Below are 23550 nucleotides of genomic sequence, written 5' to 3'. Positions count from 1 at the left end.
TGCTGTATATTTTCAGATTATAGTTTACTGATTAATCTATTTTATGAAATTTGCCTGAAACACACTATGGATAACACAGGCCCAACATAAAAGTCCTAGGCATCGTCACAGAGTCGGAAATGTAACAAACACCAAGATTATGCTAGTATGTGCAAATATAACACACTTGGTTTCATAATGCATCAGAATGAAGAATCAGGAGGATTGGCTCATTTTATTCCACAAGGCTGGAAAAGGCCTGTGATGGCCTGTCAGCACTCTTGACAGATTCTCTCTATCTGTTATTAAAATCCATCTCTCTCTATCTCTCTGTCACTCTCCTTTGCCACTTTCTCTGCTTACTCCTCTTTCCTCGGGTCCTGATGACATTCTCATTACATTTCTAAATACTAATTTAATTGATACTCAGGTTGTTTCAGAATGAATGAGCTGGCATCCATGTGTAGATGCATGAGGAAAGAGGGCCTCCGCTTGAATTGGTTTCCAGACTTTATTGCGTCTCTCTCTAGAAATCATATTAACCAGACCAACCTCATTAAAATCTGTCATTTCATAATTAACCCCAATTCTTGTTTTTTTTTTTCACCCGATTGTGTTACCGGTTGTTTTTTTTTTCCCCCTCTGTTCACAGAAAAAGCACTGGTCCTGATGTTCATCTTTATTTGAATGTTAACTGGTTAGGCTTGTTGTTGTTTCAGTGTGGCACGTGGTATATTGTTATTGTAGATGCAATCTATGTGGCTCCTGTTTGTTCATTTGTTCATCTTGCATAGCTTGATGGTCTGGTGGAAAATAAAGCAATTACAGTGTGAAAGAATGCATTTGGCACAGGGGGAAAATGAGTCTAGTTATATTCAGACTGGATGTCTGAAGGCTCAGAGTCTGGCTATTACTTCAGATACTGCAGCTCACTGATATGATCAAAGACAGGACAGAGACCACTTTGAACTCTAAGCAGTTTGTTGCGTCATTATCATCTGTAACATTAGAACTTGGTAACTGCTGTAGGAGCCTTCCTTGCACCAGACATTTTCTGCTGCAGCTACTGACACATTCCCAGAACATTCTTAGACTTAATCTTATTCCTGTGCACACCAATATATTTTTCAAAGCTTAATTTTTCTTTCTTAGAATAAATTTAGCTTCTATTCATATTTAATTCTGAAGACATTTTGTTGAGTCCTTTGTTGTGTGGACATTACTTTGTCACAAAACCCTGCAGTCATTTGAAAAGCTCTCCATCTGTATATCGGGGCAATTTTATGTGGCGAGTCGAGGCGTAAAAACGTAATGGGTGTGTGATGAGGAGAAGGCAGGACCACTGCTGTCATCTCTGCTCCCTTGCCCAGCTCACTATATGCTGCTTCACTATGGCACTGCCAGCTGCAGCCAGAACAGTGCATTGTGCTCATAGTGAATGAGAGGGCAGGGACTAAGAAGATTAGCAAAATAACTGCCCTGAGTGCTCCATGGCCGTTGGGGGTCTCCCGTCTGGCTGCTTTAGCTGTAGTAAATACCGTCTGTGAAGAACAACTAGTAGTCCCGGTGGAGGGAGAACATTGATTATATGTGGTAGGAGTGATGCAGCTGGCTGGGTCTCATAGGCTTACGTGTGCAACAGAATGACTTGCTTCAGTGTGTCCCCTCCAGGGCCTGTGTGTCATAAACATTCAGCACACAAGGTGTCATAAAGCTTTTACAGTTCTGTTCATTCCCACCTCTGGATCAGTGTACAAGCATTCTTCCAGAGCTAACTGCTCCTTTGTGCATGTCAGTGGTTTCCGGCAGTTGCCGTTTGTTGCCAACAGTGGAGTGTTAAAGTACTCAACAAGTAGACTCCAGTCTTTCAAAGTGACGGATAGTGATTATTAACATATGTTTTAATGGTTGTCACAGTACACTTTCTGCTAGAGTATTTGGGTATTTATTTTCTGTGTGAAAGATAAGTTTAATACCAAGAACTGAAGAGTGTGGTACTGAGATAGTGTTCCTGAACTCTGGAGAACAATTTGGCCTCAGGCTGCTTTGCTAAGCTTCTTTGACATTGTTACAAGCAACTGAAATTTTTTCAGCAAACCTAAAGCCCAAGCAGTAGTGAGGACATCACGTAGAGGACCTTACTAATCGATATTATGTCTTTGACTATGTAAGTTCATTTTGTGAGAAGTCCAGGCAATAAAATGTTTTAACGTAGACTTTTAAACCCTACCCTACTTCTAAATATGTTTAGTTTCTTTGAATACTCACTGTAATTTATTAGTGTTATTACATTTTTTACAATTACTATAATTACTTAACCATTTTGAGCTGTAGAGATTTTACTGTCACACTCTACAACTACTTCCCCTTGGTTTTTTCAAATTCTGTCTTTCACCTGATTATTATGTACAATATCTGCAAGGCTGACAGGATACAGCTTTATAACTGGCACATGACCTAATCCACACCCCATTACTTAGTCTGTATCTAATATCCCAGAGTCCTGTCTCGTATCCAGCTTTATATCTGACCCTGGCACAGCCTGCTTATCCATAACACATCATGACATCTCCCCAGTGCTGAGATGCACTTTGTCTCCATAACAGGGTGAAGCTGAAAGATGGAGTGACATTTTTAGGCACGAGGGCCAGCAATCCCGTCCACTGGACGGTCAGCCAGGATGTGAGGAGTGAGGGGCACAGAGTGGTCACCCTGCACTGCCGACAGAAGGATGCCAGCTATGGGCAGAGGTAAGTATACTTTCATGGCATCCTTCATGCATCATTCTTCATGTTAAACTACTCATTTCAGTTATGAACATCCTAGTAGAATGCCTTTACAGTAGAGACTTCTCACACTGAAGTTCAAAGTGTAGGATTTCAGCCTAAGGCGAAAAGAGGGCAGCGTCGCTTTCCTGGTTGAGTCTCTGCCATGAGTTTCAGAAAGTTGTTCATTCAAAGTTTTCATATGGAACTCGGAGGGATCCAAAAATATATTTAAACATGCAATGAGCTGCAGATGAAGGCTTTCCTTTCCCATGCTTTGGCCTTTCTAGCTCTCTACATCTGAGACTCTCAGCTGCATGGCCATTCATCCAGAGCTCTGCAGTTCAGACCAAGTGCCCTTCCCAACTCCACCTCATAAAGGGACTTCTAGCCTCAGCCAGCATCCTAAATCTGTTGCTCTGACTGCCAGTGTTCAGTGCTGCTGCCTTGACCCCTTCCCCAACTCTTAGGGATTACTGGACCAGACTCCTCTTGACTGACAGCTGTGCTCTCTGCTCTTATAGGTCATCCATCTTCTCCAGGGCTTCTTCCTGATGGCATTTACATACATAAATGAATCTCATTAATATGCAAAAAAAAAAAGCCCATTCCTTTGACTGATTGAGGGATAAAAAATCCCTCATGTTAATTAAGTGGATATCTTTGTGCTCTGCATTCCCCTGACAAAATGCGAATACTTTATTTTCGAATTTCCTGACATGTGTCAGTTTTTTAGATTAGCTTTACACTGAGGAAGCAAGAGGGTGATATTTAGGGTGCTGAACATTATCATCACACTCTTATTTTCAGCTAAAGGAGGAAAAAATGATGAACATTAACAGAATTTGCTTCTTTGCCTCTAGTACCTCGTATAAATCATATTCTAATAAAGCAGGATTATTTGATTATCATCTCTCATTGAAATTCTTATTGCACCTAATGTGTGGGTACCTCCAAAGCATTCTTGTAGTCTGACATGGTTTCCATTATTGAAATTTCAGTCCAGTGCAGGCAGAACGATTCTGTTTTTATTGTATGTGAGTTATTGGATATTTGGGATTCTAGCATAAGGGTTCACCAGTTTATTATAGCATCACAAGTATTAACAGAAGGTCCTCTGAATATTTAGCACTGTCAATATTCAAATGCATCTTACATTGCCCTCACGTTTTTTTTAACTGTCACAGCACAACATATACTAGATCATCTTTGACCCTCAGTCACATGCCTCTCATGTACTGGAGATAGAAGCAGTTCTACAGACCAAACCCAACACAAAACCTAACACTTCCTCTTCAGGACACCATCCCTGGTTACATTGTGTCTCCCACTAGTACTATAAATCAGAATCTAACATGGAAGAGCTTAGATAGAATGTGCTTCATACTACACAAGGTCAAGAGATGATCAGAAAGTGTCGATGGTTCTGCTCTACAAGGAGAAAGCCTCAGTATTGAGTTCATGTACTGACTTTCTCATCTTTTTCCCCATGTTGCTAACAAGATTTAGCTCAATCTGTCTTTTTTTATTCCCAGATAACAGAATTCATTACCATTTTCCCATGTAAAACTGCCAGAAGATTTTAGTAGATGGAAGTCTCTGCCTCAGTAAGAGGTATCTTGCCGGTGGTGCATTTGAAATGATATGACAGCTTGTGTATGCAAGAAACTTGTGTATACAGTAAGATGTCATTTTAAGGCTTATTACGGTGTCAATAATTGAACCATTAGATCAATATGGTGGAGTGGATGTGAAAGATTTGTAGACACTTGCAGTTGCAGACAGAGACAATGTCTGCAACACTGTGTGTTTAACACATATTTTTGCTGCATCGCTTGAGATAAAGATTATCCTTTGTCTCACACATAAGCACAAGCACATGCACAGACATGACATAGAAGCAAATGGGAAAGCATTACAATAGACTCTGACAAAATGAAGGATATTATGGACAATCGCCACGGAATATAAAATTCACCGATGCATGTGTGTGAGAGGCCTAAGAAAGGCCCAGGCAGAGGGATGTTACTTGTTCAGCCACCGGTTTTCCAAGCTCTACGACTCCTCCCAAGATTTCTCTGCCTCCCTCGTCCCCTCCACCTGCCTCATTCAGCATGACTGTGGAAAGGTTTTTATTTTTAATATTTTATTAACTTATTTATTTATTTTTCCATATATCTCTCAAACGGTGTGTGAAATGAGAGGATCAGTTCCTCCTGGAACAAGCAGACGTGCCTCATGTGGGATTCAGGAATCCACCCCCTGTGTTCTCCACACATCCTACCCCTCTGTCATAACTCAGAGAGAGGGAGAGAGACAGACAGACAGTCACAGAAATGGCAAGGTGAAGAGAGAGAGAGAGAGAGAGAGAGAGAGAGAGAGAGAGAGAGAGAGAGAGAGAGAGAGAGAGAGAAGAAGAAAGAAAGAAAGAAAGAAAGAAAGAAAGAAAGAAAGAAAGAAAGAAAGAAAGAAAGAAAGAAAGAAAGAAAGAAAGATTGCTCTTTTTTTCTCTTCCGGAAATGTATCAAAATCAACAGGTCCTCGGTCAATATCTTTGTTGATATAGTATCTTAGAAAGTGCCTTAAAGAATAGCACAACTTCAGTGGATTAAAATACAGAAAACAAAACCAATAAATAACAAATAAATAAATAAACTAGGTAAAGATAAACTGATAAAGGAAATGTAACAGTATAAAAATGCAATATTAAACAAATTCATGTAAATATTCTATTTAATAGTGCTTTTCCGTTTTTCAGGTAAACAGTTTCAGAATTTTGGGGCGTTAGCAGCGCCTTCTCTTCGTCTTCAACCAGGTTTCTAGGATGACTGGAATACTGTCCGTTTGTTTGTTTTTGTTTGTTTATTTTGTTGATTATCTGAATGATCTAGCTACAACGTAACAACAAAACAAAACAAGCGTTTTGCCAAGATAGAGATGGGCGAGACCATGAAGTCATCCAAATAAACATCGCTTTAGCGGCTGCGGGCACACTGGACGGGGACGTAATGGGGCGCTGAGAGGCGAACGTGTCCGGGTGGTAAGCACTTTTGTACTCTTATTGATTGAGCGCTGGAAAGCTGAGAGGCAGCGACGCGTCTATAATCCCTCGATGGTGCTCGGCTCAATGGCCCGGGCGCTAAGCCCCGGGGCCGTTCGTCAGCGAAGACGGGGATGATTCCTGTCTTAAGGACGTACACGATACACTTTCATCGCTTTATTTATGCGTTGCATTCAGGCTCGGTAGTGGGGATTAGAGTGAGCCGCCTTGCCTTTTGTTCTGCGCGTGTCCTTCATTCTGCGGAGGCGATCGCTAGGCCGGGAAGGTGCAATATCAGGTGAACACTCTTCTCTTCTCTTCTTATTCTCCTCCGCTCAATCGCTCTTTCTTTGACTCCCTGTGAAGCCCTGCACGCTCTCGCCCGGGATCGTTTTGTCCGCTCATTCATTTAGCAGATCCTTGGGTGGAATGAATTGCAATAAATAAAAATGAAAAGAATCCATGCACACGGTGGATGGTACACTGATACTAGTGAAAGACCCCGCGAGGACAAGACATCACAAGACGTTTTCCGTAGTGCAAGTGCATGTGTGTGCACGGTCAAGCACGCTGTTAAGTAGTTCCCTTATGTGTATCTCTAGCATGAATGACTGTTTCAATTTCTTATATCCTTTATCTGATATTTATTTCTGAAGACCCTGCAGTACAGACTTCATGTCATTAATTCATGAAGACAAAGAAAAACTCCCATACGAATCATAACAGCAGAGGGAATCTGAATGGATTCTGGGACTTCTCTCTCTCTCTCTCTCTCTCTCTCTCTCTCTCTCTCTCTCTCTCTCTCTCTCTCTCTCTCTCTCTCTCTTTCTCTCTCTCTAGTGGATTACAATATGAGTCATTCTTTTTCTGCCTTATTCACAACAGAGATGTTCACTTTTAAGTCATCAGACATGAAATTGTATGAATATGAGCCATAGGTATTTGGTTTGAATTCAAAGCATGCTTGTGAGAGTCCATCTGTCAGGGCCTCAGTCTGACTGGGTTTAGATAAGAAATCTCTAACCTGAGGAATGCATGATTAGGGACAGAGAGTGAAAAGCGCGCACACACACGCACACATACACACACACACACACACACACACACACACACACACACACACACACACACACACACACACACACACACACACACACACCCACCCCCAGGTGTCAGCATACACATACACACACTCAAACACAAATCAACCATTCACCACAGCCAGTGAATTTTGATTATATTTTGATTTTCACCTCACATCCTGGAGCATGCCCTGAGCCTAACACTTTTAGCATGAGCTACATAAAATCACAGTTCCAAAGACTGTCAATCACACAGACTTGGATACAACGCTGTCTAAGGCTGAATGCTAATTTGTAAAGCCAGCAGAACATGGCTGTGGGTCTCTGTTGCACTGGCCCTAGTCTCTTTCCTCATTCGTTTCATTAAAGCCATGCTTCTGGACCACTTAACGAGCCAGCTGACTTGGAGTTGACCCTATGATGACCTCTGTTCTTACCTTTGACTGTCTATTCCATTAATCTGCCAAGGACACTGATACTATACACACACCACACACACATCAACATCCTCTCTCTCTTTCAGTCTCACTCACTTTTAACCCCCCCCCCCCCCCCCCTACATACACACACACACACACACAAAGCCATTTTGTCAAACCTGCCACCCCACAGGTCATCCTGACATCAAACTATTAACTGCTCTTAACAAACTCATCTCCACTGCTGGTCATCAGGTACAGGGAGTGAGATAAAGAGCTGAGACAGTATTTACGTTACTCTGACGTTTTCTCTCCCTCTCCTTTTGAATCTGTAGTCTCTGGCACACTCATCCATTGTATCATAGCATTATTCTCCTGTGGTGTGTTCATCTTTGACCCTCAGTCACATGCCTCTCATGTACTGGAGATAGAAGCAGTTCTACAGACCAAACCCAACACAAAACCTAACACTTCCTCTTCAGGACACCATCCATGGTTGTGGGCTAGAACACAAACCAGTGAAGCAGGAATCCTAAAACTGAGGACGTCGTGGCAGTGATAAACACATCCAGGTTTTTTAATCCTAGCCTTGATCTACTTTGTATGATTCCTGTGTCACTCAACAATACCTTGATGGTGTGACCTAGGTCTGTGTGTGTGTGTATGTGTGAAGCAGGAGGCCACTTGTTACCTCTTGTTTTAAACATCTGGAATAAAGTCCTAAAGCAGTAGTGAAGCACTATTGTTGACACTGAATTCCTGTGCCTCACAGACTTTCTGAAGTTCAATGCCTTGTAAGTACCAGGAGCCTTATTTACTAGTAGGGACTCACTGCATGTATACATTATGAGTGCCTGTGTGTGTGTGTGTTTGTGTGTGTGCAGTTCTCAGAGGCCTTGGCGCTGTTAGTGCTGGTGATATGAACTGCTGGAGGATGGCTGGGATTAAATTGCCACCCTGGATTCGCACCCTCTGTCTTATCACATGAGGCCAGCCTGGCCTTGCTGACAACCTTCTCTGCTATCTCCAGGCTCTTGGCTGGCAAAGCAGCTACCAGCACCCCTGCTGCACTCACCGATAAAGGTGGGAGCCGTTCTGGGCGAGCTGTGGGACCGGCGAGAGAGGGCTGCTGGATACAGAGCGAGAGCATGGCAGAGACTGAGGAGTGTACAAAGTTGGGCCTGCTTTACAGGGGCACGGATGAATCATAGAGATAGAAGCAGTTCCATTACATTAAGAGGAGGGACGGTCATTTGCTAAAATCTTATTAATGATGAACCCATAAATAAATTCAAAAAAAAAAAAAAAACTTCATTTCCTTTGTCCAGCCCATGTTATGGCTTGTTTATAATTACATAACTGTGCAATGCATATTACAGGACTTGTACACCACTCCTGCAAATTAAATAACATGATTGATTATTTAAATCCATTCAGACGATTAGGCATCTCTTTCTTTTAATGCAGATGTCCCATTTTATCTGGGATGGAAGCTTGTCATGTAGATATTAGGGTTCATATAAGTATGTACACAATTGATATAAGGATTATTGCAAACACCAAGACAGCAAATAAAATCAAAAACATCATATTTAAAAACAAGCCAAAGATAATTATTTCTATTTATGTTAAGGTGCAACTGTAATTGTTTCTAATAAATATTTCTATTTATTTTAACATGCAACTGATAAAATATGAAATAAATACACATATGCACACAGACTCACACAAACACACTCATGCTGCCAAAACATTCTTCTATAGAGAGGTAATCACATAGATTACAGGCATGTGGAAATAACTAGAGGTGCACTCCTCAAGGATACAACACTAATGGCTTTCATTTTTAGAATATGGGCTTCAGTCAGTCATTAGAATTCTGAGAACTGCTGATTCTGTGGCACAAATTGGACTGTGCTTTGGGTTGTTTGATTTAACCTCAGTTTACTATGGTGGGCATGAAGCTGGTGGCCTTGCACTTAAAACTCTGCCATTGATTGGATGTCACTGTTAGTGTATTTGTGTAAATTAGCATAAGACCACCAGGGCGCAGCCATAATAGTGCTTTTCTATGAATATATCCATATTGTGATTTAACAATGACTCAAAAAGGAAGCTGTTGTATGCTATTATAGTAATGATGTTTGTTATGGGGCAGAGCAGAGGGGTTTTTTTTTTCCTTCCCTGTGGTTCCCAAAATAAATACGTCCTTGTGTGTTCTCACAGAGCAGACGTGAGCTCATTTCCTATAATAAAGTACACGCACTATGATATATTAAAATGTCTTCCTTTTCTCTGAGCTGGGAGGCTTTTCCATATGTTCTCTCCTGTATTGACTGTCTGCTTCTTCACTGAATGGAAAATGCACAGTGCGAGCAAGAGTTTTGCGTTGTGCTGAAACACCCCTGGCCAGTATTACCATACCCGCAAAACAATCCATCAGCTTGAGTTAAATTGTACATGTCACTCCAGCACTATGTACACATGCATAATGAGCTTATGAATGTGGCATTGCTGCATGGCAGTGCTGCGGAAATCTGCATACGTGAAAAGGCACATCCCCAAATTACATTTGACATTGCTTGGGCACATTAATCAAAGAAGAAATATCTCTACAGCAGTATATGGGTGTGCTAGTGTGCACAAGAGTGTGCCCATCTGTCCAGAGGAGTGAGGTGACTCCTACTAAGCGTATCTTTCAGCAAAAATAGAAAAATAAGTAACAATAACAGGTAATTTGTTGTTTGAGTGCATCTGTCTCTCTCTTTCTCTGTCTGTCTCTCTCTCTACTTCGGCTGTGTGCACCAGTCAGAGCCAAACAGATATTTGAAAGGCTTGAAACCCCAGAGGTGGCAAATGAGATCGTTTGGAATAGATGATTCGGGTGGTTAGAGCGAGTCTCAGAATAGATCTGCTGGACTGTCTCCAAAAGAGAGAAACACTTTTCCCAAAAACGAGACTGTGAGGGAGAAAAAGCCAAAAGCAGTTAAATAGCAGAATCAACATAAGGAGTCACGTAAGGAGAAAGGTAGAAAGAGGCTTACTGCACAGGCTCGATCAGCTAACACTTCGCTTATTTTCTCAATATTGTCTTAATGATGCCATGCGTCTGATGAAGGGAGGATGGTGGTGGAGGAGAGCAGAGTCACTCATGCATGTCTGCCTCAGCGCTCAGTGTTCATCTGCCTTCTCAATCAATAGCTATCAGACTTCAGGTCACTGACCTCCTTCTGCTAAACCGTGCATGCTATTAGGTGAACTTTCTCTCGCTCTGACTTTATCCATATAATGTTTGTTTTCTCGTCTGTAATGATGACTTTTCTTTCTGTATTGGAGCCCTGGAGCACATCCCAGCAGAATAGATGCATCAAACACTGAACTCTTACGATATGCCAGTCGCTTGTTGTTTTATGGGGATGACTCCTGGAGATCCAATCACACAAGTGCATGAAGCCAGATCTCTTAAGACCACAAGTATTGATCTAGCTCTACTGGCTACCAAACAGCAGTCAGCCTCCAGAGACCAAACAAGTGAAATCAATGTCAGCCGATCAGCCTGCACTCCAAACAGGTGTGTGGGTATGTGTGACAGATTCATCCCTGGAGTATGTGTTTGTGGATGTCATTTTGTGACATGTTTGTGGACATCGGCTTGTAATGACACAGGTGTGTTACAGAGAGATTCTTTGGGGAAATGTGTATTGTGCAAGGAGATCCAGCTCTCTAAACCCTTTCAGGACTACAGTTTCAGTTCCCTGCAGTTTTATGTTTGGCTAGGTTTTGAAATATCTGAATGTCACTGATCTAATTACACCATTGCAAGAGTCCTACTGAAAGAGTTAATTATGGTTGAGCACTACCAAAAACTTTGGAACTTTCTTCCTCCCTCAGTGTCAGGGCTTGGAAGTTCAGCAGGTGCAAAACAATTCTCTACTTCTTAGTATTCCTCCCACAGCACTGAGTGGCATGCACACCAAGTGATATCATGTTTCCTAACTGGAGGAAAACTGAAGGCATGAAAATATGACGCACATGGCAGTGGAGCTAATCCAATTAAGACAAATGACTTGTGGAGAAAGTGGGAGAGGCTGGGCGACATTAGCATGTGGTGCTCGCTCCAACGTGTGCACTTCAGCGCGCCTGCAGCGGGGCGGGTGGCATACTCGCGTCCCGCGTGTGGGGCACATTCCCGTGCTTAATTACCGCAGCTCCGCAGAGGATTTGAGCTGCCTGTGCGCAGAGTGTGAGTTAGAATGTCGCTAATTACCACGGCGTGATACCTCCTGTCAAGGTAACATAATGGGTATAAGCCCACGTTAGCTGTGTTTGCCGTCAGTGTGCTCTTGCCTCGTTCGTATATAGCAGCCTGAAGCAGAAACGGGCGGCGGGTTGGGGGTGTCATCAGTTTAACTATTCATCAGTACAGCTGCAGCAAAAGAATCTTACGGAGACCTACATAAGCATGGGGTCGGTAAATGTTTAATGAGTCTGCATGGAATTCAGTCTAATTCGATTAGCTCGTTTCAGTTCAGCACTCTGCAGTTGTCTCGCTTTTCGTCTTGCTCACTCCTCTCTTGTGGGAGATGGGAACTCTGAGCGAGTGCAGTGTAACGCAGCCTCTGGCCTATGGCGGGAATCAGGACGATCGAGCGATCAGGGCTTGCCTCGGCCAGGTCTGACGCTGCCTCGAAGCGATGTGAAATAGCCTGATGAGTTAGAGCTACGCTGAGCCAGTGCTAAGCTGCAGACAGCATGCTGGAGTGGAATCCTCTAAGCCCATGGTGTGTGTCTGAAACTCCGATAGCTGTGAACGTGTGATAACACCCCTAAATGCATCTTGAGGGCCGATCCTGGCTGGATAACAGATTCAAGTCGCTGCTCCTTTTAGGCCCGCTTTTCAAGGACCGCCAGTTTTACGCAGTTGCATGCGCTGCAGCTCTGTAGCGGCCACGTTCTTCATCCATCTATTAAGCACCTTCAGTGACGAATGCTAAGCAAATCGTCTGCAAAAGTACAATGAATATTGCATCAGTGCCTCAAGGACCACGGGATGATGGACTGCAGATGGTTTGGGTGATCATCTGCTATAAGTTTTTCCACTCCTGGGGAATTTGCAGCGCACACTGCTCCAGAAACCCATCCATAAATTCACCAGTCCTTGAAGCAGGAGGCCTTACTGCTTATATTGCCAGTAGGTGGGCACTTACAGCCATTACAGGGAGAAGGTATCTCAGTAACAGATCAGTCAGGTCTGACTGACATCATATGAGCCAGTGGTTTAGCCCTGTACTTTGTGAGCAGACCATGAATGACAGATAGGCATTATTTCGCAAGTGCTCTGTTAATGTATGCACTACTGGATGTGAAGAAAAACGCCTGGTCTCCATGCTCTAAGCAAATCTCTAGGCAAGCAGTGCATAATGAGAGGTTGAGCATGAATGATTACCACTAGATATTGCCAACGATGCACTTTCAGAGTTGTCAAACTACAGTGTAATTTATTCTGTGGGAAAAAAAAAAACCCTGAGGAAAATCCTGTGGGATAAAACAGTCTAGTATGCTTGACATTCCTTTGTTTGTTGTTTAAAATGTAGAGGTCTTTGTGACCTTACTGACCACCTGCTTGACCATGATGAGGTGAACTCCATGCGCTGCATGGGTGGAACTGTGACAAGTTTGTCAGGTTTGTTTGGCAGCTGATTTAATAGATTGATCAACTGATCAATAACCACATGCTCATGCACAAACACGCACACATATGCAAGTTTTTATGCATGCAGACATACACACATGCATCACACTATAAATAGTACTCAGAGAACATGCAGTACATACTGGCATTTATAAAGCTATTAAGCCCAAGTGCTCATCAGACACTTAGCATGGCACCTGTGACGAGCCTTTGTGTCAGTGTTTCCCTCAGGCCATTTTAAACAAAACATTGAAGCTCTCTTTCTACACCTTTCCCCCCTGCATCACTCTACGCTATGGCTCCAACACAGGCGCTCTTTAAGAGTGAACTATGGGTTAGTGTCCCTATTTCAACTCTGCGATTGAGTATGATGTTGGGGGTCCTGAGTACCTCTTAGAGGAGAGAGCGCGAGAGAGAGAGCAAGACACTGGATGATACTCCAGCAGGAGGATCAGGACCACTGTGGTTCTCCCCTTTTAGTGGTGAAATAAAATACCTCCACGCGTAATGCTGTATGCAGACCAGCGGTCATTTCCAGCACAGCTTCACCCCTGCCTTTTATTTCCCCAGGCCGTAGGGTGCCAACAATGATGGCTTTGTAGTCAAATGAATTCCGTTGTTTTGATGTATTATTGTTGTCACCGCTAAGCAAAGCAACACAATGCATGAAGATATCCACCACAGAGTGTGTGCACAGAAAGTCTGCCCAGCATTACCTTTCACCTCCTCTCGCTCCGTTTTTCTTTTGTGCATGCCATTCATGATAAGGAAAAGCAAGGAAACAGCGTGGCATCTTACAGGGGACTTCGTTTCAGCTTTTTCTGTTAGGAACTCTTTGGGAAAAATATTTTACTTCCAAACTTTACTTTTGTTGTTTTAAATATTAATCCCCCTCTCTGTCACTGGGCTCGTTACCACTGTTGTTGTGTATTTCAGCAGAAATTCTGGGCCTGCCAGTGTGCTGGAACGCTAACGCAAATGCGTTTCAGTGAATGACTTTCTTTTGGTCTTCTGGTGTGCTCCTAAGACAGATTTTGATATAGCGCTGTATTCATTCTGAAGATAAAGGCTCACATAGCAGTCTTGACTCTGACACTCAAATGCAGAGCCCTCTGTGAGGCGTTATTGAAGAAAAATCCGTTTTCACGTACTCTCACTTTTTTCTTCAGTGCTGCACTTTTCTATCTGTGTCTCCTCCTTTCTGTTATTCATTTCAGAAGTGTTGTCACTAATCTGATGTCCTGGTGCCCACAGGTGCATATCTGAGAGTTACTCATATAGGCTATGGAAAACACAAGTGTGGTCTAACCTAGTCACTGGAGAACATCTGAGCTGGACTTACCCGTGCCTTGTAAAACAGTCAGGGAATTGCGTTGGGTAGTAGGGTTACTTGTGATCCAGCTGCATTAAGCTATTTGTCTCTTGACCAGTCAGAAATGGTCCTCATTGGTAGCAGTCTGTATGTAAAGGATTTATTCACCACAGCACCCTCTACTGGCAAATGGAATTTTATACAGAGTCCCCCGCCCCCAACGCTAGGCAGATTGAAAGTGCCATAAGAGTAAATGGTGAGGGGTATCTGCCTGTTCACTGTAAATGTCAGCCATAAAGAGCTTTATGAGCCAACACTCTTCATACCACTGGCCTGACAAGGTGTGTGAGCATCTCTCATGGACGGCTGCTATTGAACCACTGTTGTTGCGCTGGACTGTAGCCACATACTATCAGGTCTGTGTCTCACCAAGAGTGGGTGGGTGTGCTTTCTGGCTCAGAGGAACAAGTGGAAGTTACACTAGGGATATAAGTTACTTCCTATGTTATAAACTCAAATTATCTCATATCCAAAATTTTGCTGTGAAAGGATGAGATTTGTTTTTCAAAAATCAGCCTCGAGGTTCAATACATACAGGAAATGTTATTTGTCATAGACTGAAATGAAAAATGCAACAACAAATTATCTTTTGTCTTCACTTCGCCATATTCTCCTACTAATATGTTCTAAGCACTTGGATGTCAGATAATCATGTTGGCATGTGGACTCTGGTGATGACTGAGGATGTGCAATTAGTTTTATTGTAATATCACACTTCAGATAAGTCAAGTGTCAACAAACCAGATAGGGATGTCTTAGATTTATTTTAGTAAAGATATAAATATAACATCCTGGTGCTCCCATTTCCATGACACCAAAATTAGAGTGTCAAAAAGGGGCTCTGACTTATTCCTGTGAGAAATGGCCTTCCACTCCTCGCTGGCAACCCAGCTTGGTCACGTTGCCAGACGGCCTCTCTGTGGAGGAGAAACTCCCCAACTGTTGTGCTTTTGTGGAGCTGGGGCAAGCCGCAGACCCCTGGAAGAGTGCTGGGGGAAACCGCGTGCCTTGTTTTTTCAAAGCCAAAGTAAGGGTATGTTCTGTGGGGGGATTTTTGTGGGGGACAATTCAGGACAAAGGAAACACATGTACGTACGTGTGTGTGTGTGTGTGTGTGTGTGTGTGTGTGTGTGTGTGTGAGTGGGTAGATGGATATGGAGGGACCTTTCAGGACAAAGGTTAAAAAAGTTGCAAAAAAGAAAAGATCTGCGTGAACTTCAGCGGGGCATCACATACTTTGCAGATAAATTACCAGATTCTACCAGGTGTGAATTGCAATTCCACATTCACCCTTTGTTATTTTGAATATTTCATATGCGATTTTGTTTTAACAAAGTACCATGGTGTGGAAAGCACCCAGGCTGATCAACCAGGGGCCTCAGCAAACAGAATGAGTTTGGTTTTATTCATTGTTTTTCTGCTTTGTTTGCATTACAATCACCAAGTAGAATGTTATGCTCTGCTTTAGAAATCTTTTCTGAGAACAGAGTTTTGGCACCAGAACAAAAGTAAATTGCTTTTTTTCCCTGTTGCAACTGGGATGTGTTTTTCATGGAACTAGAATGATGGGAGTAAACATATATTGTTCCAGAGAGTGTATCTGTGCATACCCACACCCACCTACACCCCCCCCACACACACACACACAAATGCAGCAGTCAGTCCACAAATATGGAAATTTAACATCAAACATCAAAGATCTTATCAGATTGTTGTGCTTAGATTACTTATTAGTGATTTTCTGTAATCACTCCAAATGAAAGTGGTGTAAACTGGAATCAAAGCAATCTGTCTGAGTGCAATTATTTGAATATGTGGATGCATATTTTATGTCTTATCTAAACAAAACCTTAGTGCTGGAGCAATGTCTTAACTCCACCACTTCCCCCTGTGCCTATGGCAGGATCGAGTCAGGCTTCCAGAAGGTTCTGCAGGTGGATCTGGAGGTGAATGGCCTTTTGGATCCCATGGGCATCCGTTCAGTCAGATGGCAGGTGGAGTACCCCATGTCTCGCACGCTGACTGAGGAGATCCAAACTCTCATCCGGCTGGCGCCTCAGGAACTGGGAGGCATCGTGCCACTGGCCATGGTGAGTGGAGCCCCTCCCCTCACTCCATGCATGTTAAGTGGTGTGTGTTTGTGTGTGTGTGTGTGTGTGTGTGTGTGTGTCTGGGTGAGTGGGTACAGAGAGAAAAAGAAAGAAACAGAGAGTGTGGCTGTGACTGGTGTGGACTGTGAAAATGCATATTAATTGTCTCCAGGGTAGGTCTGCTGAGGAAACACATACACACAGCATGAGTTCTCTCTGCACGCGTGGACACTCCTGTGCTGTATTGATCAGCTCCACTCTGCTCTGATGTCTTTGTTCTGCTCTTTAGAGCTCACAGTCCTGGAAACTCATATCTCCAGGGAATGAATTTCCCTCTCATGATATTCCTATTATTTTTGTAATGTTTTCACTTTGATACATTACACGGGAGCTGTTATACTGGAGAAACAGGCAGGATGAAGCATGTCTGCTGAAACCGCTGCCACGCCAACTACTGTGTGCACATTTTAATTACCAATGATTTGGCTAATAGAACATAAGATCCTTCTCATGATTGAGAAGTTTACTGAGCTGAAGCCAAGGGCAATCTCCTAAAAAGGGAGTGACTTTAGAAACTTAAATGTAATTAGATAATTGTTATTTATTTCATAAATTCCCTTTATAGACATAGTCACTGGCAAAGATGAATGAACAACATTTCCCTCAATTTGAGATGGTGAATTTTGCCTTATCTAAGAAAACTATTGAATGAATGAATCAAAGAGGTTAACAGAAGCACTGGAGAAGTAGTGTAGCATGAAGGTCTTATGCACTTGCATTTAATAGGCTGGTAGGAGGTAGATGTGATTTTCATTTTGCTGTCAGTCAGTGGTTGGTCCCATATCTGGTGTCCACCACCCACATGCGGATGGAGTACTGCCTTGAGTAGATCTCACTCTTGCTGTCTTCCATCTCTTTCTCACTGTGTCATATTCAACAAAACCTGTCCAGCTTTTCCTGTCTCACACTATATGCAGGTATGGGCTATACTTTTGCATAGACAAACACATATACTCACTGCTGGATCTCATCCCATTGTGTGTGTCATGAATTATTACTCTCTGAATCACATATAGCTCACACGAATGTACTCTTTGCTGTGTGTAGAGGGTCTCCTAAGGGTCTCAGGCAATAATCAGAACATGCACACATACGCACATGTACACACACACACGCATGCTCACGCGCAAACAACAAAGATACATAAAAACACAAACTTATTTATTGGCCAAAATGAGCCTCTGGCACTCTGTCCTTTTGCCCATGCCAACGGCGCTGCTACGGTTCCTTGTTAAAGTTGATCATGTCCTCGTTAAGCTTCTGTCAGAGGCTGTGGCCAGCCTCAGTCACCTAAGGCAAACAAAACACACTCTTCCAGTGAGATCCCCAGCACAAATGGCATAGAGAAAAAAAGGGCATACGTTATCAAAAGAGAGCGACCAATCTGTGCTCCTGGATGCATGGCAATTTGCTTTTTCCCTCTCTTTTCACTGGCACCTGTCTCTGCGCTATCATTAGAGCAGACGGCCGTCACCACCCTGGCCCTCAGTGTACCACAACTATCGCCATTAAACTTGCCCAGCCAGGTGGGGGCAGCCGAAGAGCTGAGCCCCGGTCCATTAGAGCAGCTGGGGGCCCGAGTCTGTGCAGTGTGATGGAGCAACCAGGTGAAAAGGAACGCGGCCTCTCGCCAGCTACGGAGACAGAGGAGCACGTCCATCCTCCAACAGTGTTGTGCTCATGCAGTAGGCAGCCTGTCGCTGCCTCCTGCTCTTAGATGGAGAATGTGTTCGTCTTGGGTTCTCCGCCCTGCTCCAGCTTGCCGCGCGAAGTGATTGTGCAGCACCACAGGAGGGGTTTACCACGCACCTGTCACCTTTAACTTACAATCAAGGGGAAACCTTGTTCGCATTAATACATGCACGATATTCTCAAAACACAGGAAATGCACCAGTTCTCTCCCTCGCCACCACTTGTCCCTCCAGCTCCTGTCTGGAGTCTCACAACTTGCACGGCAAGCTTGCTTGTGCATTTTTGTAATTGGATCAGTGTTTGTTTTTTTTCTGTTGGTGGACGGCAGCACGTGCTACACTTGCTTTAGCACTGTCTGCTGTGGTCTGAAGTCTCCTTTTGTTTGCTCACCCTGTCATCTCCCAGTTTGCTTGGAGAAAAGGAAAATCACACAACTTGCTGTGCTAAGGCATTTCTCTTCCAAGCTGCTCCAGATTTCATCGTGGATTCTTTTTCTTTGGCAAAGAGGATTTAGCTGCCAGCCTGACTGCTGCTGCCTTGAACCCACAAGCCTTCACTCTGTGCATGTGTCAGGCTTGGACTCGTGGCCCGCGGCTTTGTCCGGGTCATTCAAATACGGACTGGTTCTGTGTTTACCTCCTCCCTGTATTTCTAAGGAATGAATACAGCACACGGGACAAACATTTGCCACTGCAAGCCACGTAACCATGTGGGCAGTGCTCTGACAGCCAGAGGGAACAGCCACGGTCTGCTGCCCCTGCTTTTGAATCGGGGTTTATCATATCTGATCTGCCACTGACAGCAGAGAGCTTCATTGGAGCAATGACCCTCCTCAGTATTGTTCATTTATTCTGAAACTGCAAATCTCTCACAGACTACAAGTCTACAGTGTACTATTATTAGGCAACAGTCTTGCAGTGGAAGGCAGCATGCTCTAAAGCCTCTCTGACTTTGCTCATTATTATTGCTTTATTTACCATAGAGCTGAGCATTTCTCCTCGAGTCCCCATGGCGCAGGGCCGCGAAGCAAACGTAATCAGAGGAAAAAATCAGAAGTATGGGGAGAGAGAGAGAGAGAAAGAGAGAGAGAGAGAGAGAGGGAGAGAGAGAGAAGCTGAAAGAGCAAAAAGTAGCTTTGTAGAAGCAAACATGTGTGTTAGTGCAGGGGCTGACAGATGAAGATGTAGCCAGCAGAAGGTAATTGTATGTGGTGTCTGACTGCAATAAACCTACACTCTGCCATGGAGCTATGGGGATCAATCAGTCGATCACTCTCCCCACATCCTCCCTTATTACCTTTGGTATCTCCCATTTCTCACGTTCTGTCCATACTCAATTCTATCATTCTCTCTTCATTTTTCTTTCTCTCACGCTATATCTATCTTTTTCTCCCCATAACCGCACCACCCCCAGTCGGCAGGTGCTGCACCCACAGCTAACAGGGTCCTATCACCCCCATCTTAAACAGCCTGTGTATTCATTATCCCTACACTGCACTGGGTCTGCGGAGCCTTTCTCTGTCCCAGCCACTGAGGTAGCACTTCATCATTGACATTTACGAGAGCCTAGCACAAGAGCATATGTAGCCAACAGTATATATATGAGTGGAACATTTTAAGTGTTTTCGAGAACAGTGGCAACAGTTTGGCATGTAATCTCACATTTGTCACTTTTATGACATGCAATATATGTGTGCAGACACTTGGCATGAAATGGAGTTTTTCTAAGTTAAATGTACAGATCATCTCCTTGGCAGTTTCTATTGGCTGGTGGGTGAACAGGGTCTGTCAGCCTACAGGATTTCATGCTTTCATACATGTACTTTTTCCACACTATGTTGTGACCTAATCATGTTGAGAAAACTGACTCTGTCTTTGGCCAGCTGCCTGTCCCCTGATGTCTCTCCAGCTCTTCATACAGTACTGCTTGTCTTGGCACATATACTGCATTCCCATCAGATTGTACGAGAAAATACAGAATCAAAAGTAACCTGGCAATGAGAGAGGCAGTAAATGAATATCTAAAAAACTGGAATTACACCCTTTCCAAAGGACAACATTCAAAGGCCTTCATAAACATATTAACAGCATTATCCTTCTGGCACAGGTTTCATGGACTATTATAGAATTCAATTCTCTTAGTACCCATGGCTATGACTGCGTTCTATTAGAAATACTTTCTTTGATCATGTTTTACAGAATATATTGCACATCAGAGAACTAAAACCTGCGTTTTCTTGGCACCAGGATTGGGAGGGTGACTTTAAATATGCATTCCGTTCTAGTTTGCTGATTACCTATTAAAAAGGGTATGCCTAACAACATTAATCCAAATTATTGCTAGATTAAAGTAATCATTGTTACTAGATTAAAGTAATATGATTACTTTTACCCTCCAGTGCCAGCCAGTATGGCCACCACCGAGCTCCCACATGATGCTTTATTTTCTCTGTGCAGACTCATGAATGCTCAGCAGATGTGTAAAGCTTGTCCATGTAAACATAACCCTTTCCAGCACTGTTTAGAAGGCCCTTTGCTGTAGAACACATAGTCCTTACACTCCAGTCAAACAGGTAGCCTCCACCTGTGTAAACATCCCAGATAGGTACAGAATGTTTTGGCACTGGGAAGAGCGAAGGTCTTCATACCAGACCTGTGGCACTTTGTTGTAATATCCTGAAACACTGTTCTGAAATAGGTCTTGGATTTGTCTGTTTTCAAATTTTGCCAAAGATAGTACCCCCATTAGAAATGACTGTAAAACCATAATATAATTAACAATAAGCAAATCTCATGTTCATGATCAACAAAGCTTTTAGTGCTCAAATTGCATCAGGTGCGTTAATGAAAGCAATGAAAAGCATGAATCGCACCAGAAATATCACAATTGCAGGTGTTTTTACAGTCATAAATTGCAAGAGAATGAAGTAAAAGACCCCAAATGTAACTAGGGTTGTTTCACAGCACATAGTACATATTTAAAACCTTTAAATAAATGGCAGCTACATTTGATGCTGATGCTGTGTGACAACAATCATGGGAACCCTTCACTCAATTAGACCCATTAAAAAAGAATGGTGGAGCTTTATACAGTACTGTTTGGTGAAAGTTTGATGGATATACATAAGTGCAGGAGTCATTTCTGTTACTGCAGGCAGACTAAGATTTATGCAGCTTTATTGGTAATTCATCAAATCCTGGTGGACTGTATCTTTTTTGCCTGATGAATAAGGCCAGCCAGCTCCTGCATGTGAGAGAAAGGGCTGCACTAATGCAAGTGTACACATGAGCGTGTGGTAAGTGAAAGAAAATTGTAGCATGGCTCATGTTCCCTCAACTGCTCGAGGGGAGAATTTGGGTGCAGCATGATCCCTAAACTGGGCTTTCTCAGCCAGGGGGCCTGGAGGTTATCCTAGGACAGGGTGTCCCCTGAACCAGTCTGAAGAGGCCTAGATTACCTGTTGATGTGGTAGCAGTAGCACAACACAGTGATTATCCTCCTGGGCACAGGGGCTGTTGAGAGGGATTTAACTGAGCTGGTACCTGTGACAGGCACCGTGGCTCCTAAACACCGCGTTACGTTTCTATGTGCTATTACCAAAATCAATAACTATCTTCCTTTTTGGTCCCTTTTTCGTCTGTACTTTTGTGGTGCTATCTCTGAGATCCGGAGCTGCACAAGGCAAACTGCCCCAGCCGCTTCTGTACAGGCATAGTAAGTGTCTGTGGATACTGGGGAAGCGCTAGTGTGGATCGATCTCTCTCTAATAGCCCATCAGCCCAGTGGCCCAGGGCACGGGCTACGGTCATCTGCAGAGGGAGCCTGCATGTTTCACACAGCCTTGCCCCTGAATGTGGGGCCCTGCATGATCCTGCATCATCTCTCTTCAGATCACTCTGCACCCTCAGCCTCTGCCTCTGTGATGGTGGAGCATTCTTCTATCGATTCACTTCTCTGAGGCTCAGGCTCACGAGGAGCTTTTGGAGGATAAGCATACGCGGCAGAGCGGGCATCTGCTGGGCTGCCGTGCACACAGGTGTGTGTCACTAGGGAGCGAGGAGTTTATCCACCACTGAGCCACCGCCACACAAACGCATGAATAATACGGAGCGCTCAGAGCAGACATCTACCGGAGCTACCGGGGGTTGGCGGGGAGAGGGTGTTGGGGTGTTGTGCTTTGGGGAAGCTTGGTGAAGACCCCACCAATAAATCCAGCCCGGGACAGTGGGGGGGGGTTGTGGGCCGAAGCGCTGATCGGCTACCTCTATCTGTTCTCGTGCCACCAGTGACAGTCCAACGGGCACCATAAATCTCACTTAATTTTAGACCCAAGGCCAGATGGGCCAGGAGATTGTGCTGCTGTGCTGTGCTGAATGCTAACTCATCCCTATAGTGCTAGCTTGCGTGAACGTATGGAGTCACTGCTCCCACGCCTGGGAGAATGGGGATGCAGTTCTAATGATGTCATGCTGGGGCAGGAGCTCCTTTAGGCTCTTACTCCACACAGGCTGGCTGTGGGAGATTGAGCTCCGTGCATCAGGAGGATGAAATGACCTGAGGATGACAGAAACCACATGCTCCTCTTGTGATGGGGTTTCTTGTCAGTTATTTATCAGTTTCTTCCCTCAAACCTTTTTGCTGAAAAACTCATCTCGCACCACAGCTTCAGCTTTTTTCCACAGGAGTTGATTAGTATGGAAACCTGGTATCAGAAAAGTGGCATTAGGAAAAACGGTATTAGGAGGCTTAGAACTGCATTTAAGTAGCAGTAGATTTTTCAGCAGATGTCTTCTGTGTGCTGTTTGAGCAGGCTGTGCCTTTTATCGGCTATGCGAGGACCCTTGAATATGGAGGTACATAATATATATTGGTGAATATAGTTCATTAAAAATCTCTCGACCTGGTAGGGTGATGTCTGGCTTTCATAGTGCACCTCCCTGTACCAAGCAGAGTGACATCACAGGGAGGCCTGCCCCCTCCCTCACTTAGGAGAGCGTTTCTTAATTTGCTGGTTAATCTTTGCGCTTGACTGAAAATTATATTGTTCGTTTTTAATAAACTGTGAATGGACACACTGACAGGCATTTGAAAGCAGCGTGTTTTATGGAAAGTAGGGCAGAATTCTTAGAATTCATATAAGGAGAAAGAATGAGGGCAAGAATACAGCAGGAGAGAGATGGGGAGCAGGAACGCAACGCCCTCCCCTCTCTGCAGAATATTTACCGCCGTCATTTTCTAGTCCCAATAAATTAATGTTTTGACAGCAAATCAAACATGGGCGATAACTCCCTGTCAGGATGTCTTAGCATTACACTTGAATAGCTCTTAGTGCTGAGACGGCATGGCAAAGCATTGCTAT

At 43.7% G+C, this 23550-nt stretch overlaps 1 protein-coding gene across 1 annotated transcript in view; it reads left to right on the top strand.

Moving 5' to 3' along the window:
• The window catches only part of si:dkey-112m2.1 (transmembrane protein 132C), an 89450-nt gene that overhangs the window by 53132 nt on the left and 12768 nt on the right, over window positions 1-23550 (top strand). Inside the window, exons 3-4 of the mRNA XM_035526730.2 lie at window positions 2586-2729; window positions 16253-16439. Coding sequence (XP_035382623.2) covers window positions 2586-2729; window positions 16253-16439 — 331 coding nt within the window. The remainder of the gene's footprint in view (window positions 1-2585; window positions 2730-16252; window positions 16440-23550) is intronic.

Source organism: Electrophorus electricus, chromosome 8, assembly GCF_041902795.1.
Source record: "Electrophorus electricus isolate QZ-2024a chromosome 8, ASM4190279v1, whole genome shotgun sequence".
NCBI lineage: Eukaryota > Metazoa > Chordata > Actinopteri > Gymnotiformes > Gymnotidae > Electrophorus > Electrophorus electricus.
The sequence above is the reverse complement of the archived record's forward strand: the minus strand, read 5'-3'. Positions and strand labels throughout refer to the sequence as shown.